At 38.0% G+C, this 5,307-nt stretch overlaps 1 protein-coding gene across 1 annotated transcript in view; it reads left to right on the forward strand.

Moving 5' to 3' along the window:
• Positions 1-5,307, forward strand: part of L3MBTL3 (L3MBTL histone methyl-lysine binding protein 3) — a 101,783-nt gene that overhangs the window by 44,276 nt on the left and 52,200 nt on the right. Inside the window, exon 12 of the mRNA XM_007947360.1 lies at positions 2,463-2,539. Coding sequence (XP_007945551.1) covers positions 2,463-2,539 — 77 coding nt within the window. The remainder of the gene's footprint in view (positions 1-2,462; positions 2,540-5,307) is intronic.

The following is a 5,307-nucleotide window of genomic DNA, read 5'->3' on the forward strand; positions in this document are numbered from 1 at the left end:
GGTCAATGACATGAGACAAAGTATATGTGAACTGCTGTATGAAAAATGAATTTACTCTGTAAATCTTCACCCAAATCCTAATAAAAAAAAAAAAAGAAACAGCTTTAGCTAAAAGTTAAAGATATTTTCTACTGAAATAAGTTAGGAGAAAAATCATAGTTAAATTGAAGTTACATCAACTCACCATGTGTTACTGCCCAGAGCTATTTAAAGGAAAGATGGTTTGGAAATTGGTGACTGTATGCTAATCTCGTTCACTTATTTCTTACAAAGTCCTGTGTTTTTCACTTCTCATCAGATTTCTTTATTCACCAGAAACTCCAACCACTGTCACCTTGGTGGCTTTCTGCTTTATGGCTTCCCTTCAGGGCTCTGTTGAGATTCCCTGATCTCTCAGCATAGACTCCACAGAACTGCCTAATAGGGCAAGATATTTGTCAGACTCTGTTCTGTAAAACTGTCTTCCACATGTTGTTAATAGATTGTCCCCAAAAACTGTTTTATAATCAAGTGTCTTCAGGAAATACCACAATAAACAATTGGAAACAAGTTTGTTTACATTGTAATTTCAGAATCTGTAATATGCTAATCATGGGTACTATGAATCTCTAAAAGGACGATGGCAGATGTTGTGTTATTCTGAAATTTTTTTACTCTGTTTTTTTGTTGTTGTCTGGTTGTTTTTTACTTAAGAATGCCTGTCATGCTAGGGCACACAGATTGGGAAATGTTCTAAATTAACTTTTTATTTTTTAATATTTTAATTGCTTTCTATAACTCTAAGTACCTATATATTTTATAATATGATGATGTTTCACTTACTTATATTGTGTTTGCCTGGCAAAATCCCAACCCTGGTTGAATCCAACTTTCTATCTCTTTCACTCCTATACCTGAGCAGTTGAATGCAGCAGGAGAAGATGTACAACATGGTAGCCTGATCCGATTGACATTTGTAACTGCTAACCTCAAGTGGTCCCTCAGTCCTGTCCCACAGTCCTACTACAACTCCCTTGTCTGTTCTTTCAGACCATTAAGTTCCATACTCCTTTTTTTTTTTTTCCCCCTCTCTCAAACATCTCGCACTTCTTCACTGTCCTCCCTCTTATCTGATGACCTTGCTAATTTATTTCATTGAAAAGGGGGCTGGGCAGGTAGAAGAGACTTCCAGACTTCCGCATGCTCACACTCACACATCTGCCCACCTTCCTGATCTGTAACATAGACTGTACCTTCTTCTCCCACATAACCAGCTCCCATTCCCTCTCACCGGTTCACTTCTCCTTGTTGTACGTCGTCAGGCCATCCTTCTCTGTTCAATCCTACCAGCACACGAACATGAGAAAAGATTTTTTTTTTTTTAATTTGTTTTGGTACTTCTTATATCCCCTAGTCCTAGAATAGTGCCCTGAATATGGTAATTGCTCAGCATATAATTCTTGAATAAACGAGGTTCTGTTGTCCATATTTTTTCACCTTTATTATTTTGAACGAATTTTAAGCTTAAAATTTGCAAAATAATAGAAAGAATTTTTTTGTTTATCTCCCTCCCAGCCTCTTGTGAGTATTCCTCAACTTTTAAAAAAAAGGAAATAAAACTTCTTTTTTAGTGTCCTGTTTCTCTTCTTCATTCTATTACCCAACCCAAAAAAACACACCCATTGCCATCAAGCTGATTCTGACTCATGGTAACTGCACATGTGACAAAGTAGAGCTGCCCCATAGGGTTTTCTTGGCTGTAAACTTCACCAAAGCAGATTGAATGAATAAGTGAAGGAGACACGTTGTTTAGATGACTAGTACAGAGAACAATTTTGGTTAGGAACCAGATGTACCAGATATGCGTGCTGCTAAAGAGGCTCTGGAAAAACACATGCTTGACTGAAGGACCCACAACAGGGGTGGGGAGAACAAAGGAAGGGAATCCCTCCTCTTAATACCCAGTTTCTGCTGTTCTTACTGAGGGAGAGAGAGACTGTTTGTGAGTATGACTGAGCTTCCTGCCTTTGCACATTTACACTTTGTTGTTGGTGTTGTTACGTGAGGAATGCTGAAATCCTTTTAGCTTGTCTGTGTGCCCATGGTCTAAGTTTATTTTTCCAGGAATTTTTATGCATGGAAATTCTGAATTTTAATAATGTTATCTTCAAATGTTTTCTATATTTTAGGTTTAAGAATATAAAAAAAGTTTTAGAATATAAAAAAATTTTGTAGGAGAAAGAAAACTTTGCTTGATGTCAACTTCATGTGGTATTTTCCTAATAACGATCTTCTAGGCAATAATATATTGGAAAAAATGAAAGAGTCTTTGGTTTAGCAATAATTTAGCATTTTAAAAAAAAATTGATTATAATAAAGCTATGTAATGTGTTCACAGCCTCTAATTAACCTTATTTTTTATTTTATTACTATTTGTGAATTTATCCTGATAAACAGAATTTTTTAATTTATGTAACCTACAGGTGTGAAGCATCTAGTCCACACATCCATCCAGTTGGTTGGTGTAAAGAACACAGAAGAACCCTCATTACTCCACCAGGTTTGTGTTTCTTGTATGTCTAAGGTTATTCACATACTTCAGGAGTTGGCAAACTTTTTTTGTAAAGTGCCCAATGTTTTAATATTTTAGGCTTTGGGGACCATATAGCCTCTGTCATAACTACTCATCTCAGTTGTTGTACCACAAAAGCAATCATAGACAGTATGTCAATGTGTTCCAGAAAACTTTATTTATCAAAAAGGAAGCTGGCCTACAGCCATTGTTTGCTGATCCCTGATCTTCCTTGCAATGTGTTAGCATTGGGCTGGTTCAAAACAGAACCTCAAATGTTGTATTGCTTGGAAGAATAAGAAATTATGTTTTTAACAGATTTTTCATTTCTCAACTTGAAATTCATATCAAGCTTTATATTAGTATACATTTAAAGATATTACATAACTATGGAAGTGAATTGTCTAAACCTTTGACAAGTACTGACAAAGATAATGTTGTTGTTAGGTGCCGTCGAGTTGCTTCTATCTCATAGTGATCCTGTGTATAATAAAATGAAATGCTGCCATCTTAACAGTCCTACACCATTCTCATAATCATTGCTATGTTTGAGCCTGTTATTGCAGCCACTGTGTCAGTCCATCTCATTCAGGGTCATCTTCGTTTTTACTGACCCTCCAGTTTGACAAAAATATTTAAAAAAAAAAAAGTGACTGCCATTGAGTCAATTCTGACTCCTAAGGACCCCCGTTGGGTTTCCAAGGCTGTACATATTTATGAAAGCAGATTGCCTCACCTTTCTTCTGTGGAGCAGCTGGTGGGTTTCAACCACCGACCACCTTTTGTTTGCAGTCTAATGCCTTATCCAATACACACCTACTGTTCCTTAGGGACAGCATTTGTGGATAGAACCTTGACTATGTATAGCAGATTCACTTCTAGCAAAAATAGTGTTCACATTTAAGTGAGAATTTAAGATTTTAAGATTTTACCTGTATTAGAACTTGAATATTCTTTTCCCCCTTCCTCTTCCTCTCCCTCCCTCTCTTTTTTTTTTTTTTTTTTTTTTCTGTTGTTACTCCAGATTCTAGCACAGATTTTGTGCCTTTGTGCTAGGGGTACCAAAGAGGTTTGCATGCTCTTCTTTTCCTTCCTGCCTCTGACCATAGAGCCTTCTCAGTTCATTCACTTTCTCTTTGACAGGTAACAGTTTACTTGCTGACAGTCTGTTTTCTCTCCTTTTGAGTTTTGCTTTCATGTGTTAAAAAGCAGAATCTGTGGCTTCATCATAATCAACAGTGCCTTTTTGAGACATTACTATTTAAGGTGCCATGGCTACTGCTGATAGGAAAAGATTGGGTTATCAGTTACCATTAAGCATAAAGTGCACTGTAGGTGGTTGCTTGGTGGATATTTATGTGAGTAATGAAGACTGTCAATATTGCAGGGAGAGGATCAGAGGTAAGCTTTTCACACCTTGGCTTACTAGAAGTTGTTTTGTGGATGTAGTCTGCAGAAACGACTGAGCTTGAAGCTTCAGATACTTTTCTCATTCCATTTTAACAGCTGGTTTCATTTTTAGGCTTGTCCCCCAGTTCCTTCCTACAGTGTCTGAGTTAGAGTATCTGATTGAGGGACAGCCATTCACGTGGTGAGCATGTCCAAGTCTCTTATTTTGTTGAGTTTTTTTCTTATGCTAACAGGAAAAAAAGTACCTATCCTGACTGATTTATAGAGCTGTTTTAAAGCCCCAAAGAGCATTTCCATAAACCCTAAAAGTGTTAAGTGAATGTAACCCATTGCCACTGCCATTGAGTTGATTCCGACTCAGCCATTGTATAGGATGGATTAGAACTGCCCCATAGCGTTTCGAAGGCTGAAAGTCTTTACTGAAGCAGATTGCCTTATCTTTCTCCTATGGAGCAGCTGATGGGTTTGATCCACCGAACCTTTGGTTAGTAGCCCAATATTTTAACCACTGCACCATCAGAGCACCTAAGTAAAGACAAGATATTATAAATGGTGTCATGGCCAAAATGTGGTGATGTACTAAGAACAAACTGCCCAGGTGATTTCTAGTATTAGCCTACCTGTGTCCTGTGGCTCGCATGTATTGGAGCTGGTGAATATTGAATTCATGTTCCCTCTTTGCCACTTTGACCATCTAAACTGCTGTGAGGATTCTTTTAGATTTCCCTGTTTGGTATTAACGCACTTCTTTCCCCCTCGACACTATTTTTGACCATAAATGGGGATCTGGTAAATAGAGAACTACTGACCAGCCGGTTTCTCATTCTACCTTCACAGCACTGGGTTAGATACCCAGGAAGGGGGCAGTGTGAGGCATCCTGACCAAGTCATCTGTCCTCTTTCATCAATTTTTATAATTTAGAAAAATATTAAAAAAATCCATTGCCATCAAGTCAGTTCCAACTCATAGTGACTCCAGTTGGGTCTCCAGGGCAGTAAATCTTTACAGAAGTAGATTGCCCCATCTTCCTTCCATGGAGCAGCTGATGGCTTTGAACCACCAGCCTTCTGGTTAGCAGTCAGATGCCTTAGGCACTGCACCACCAGAGCTCCTTTATAATTCAGTAGAGAAATACCTTTGTTGTAGTTGGCTACCGTTGAGTCAGTTCCAGCTCATGGCAACCCTACGTACAACATATGCTGTATGTCCAGTCCTGCTCCATCCTCACAGTTGCTGGCTGTGTTTGGGCCCTTGTTTCAATCACTGTGTCAGTTTATCTCATTGAGGGTCTTTTTTTTTTTTTTATGATTTGGGTGAAAGTTTATAGAGCAAATACACTTTCCAT

This window comes from Orycteropus afer, unplaced genomic scaffold (genome assembly GCF_000298275.1).
Source record: "Orycteropus afer afer isolate SDZICR_OR568_19922 unplaced genomic scaffold, OryAfe1.0 scaffold00182, whole genome shotgun sequence".
Lineage (NCBI taxonomy): Eukaryota > Metazoa > Chordata > Mammalia > Tubulidentata > Orycteropodidae > Orycteropus > Orycteropus afer.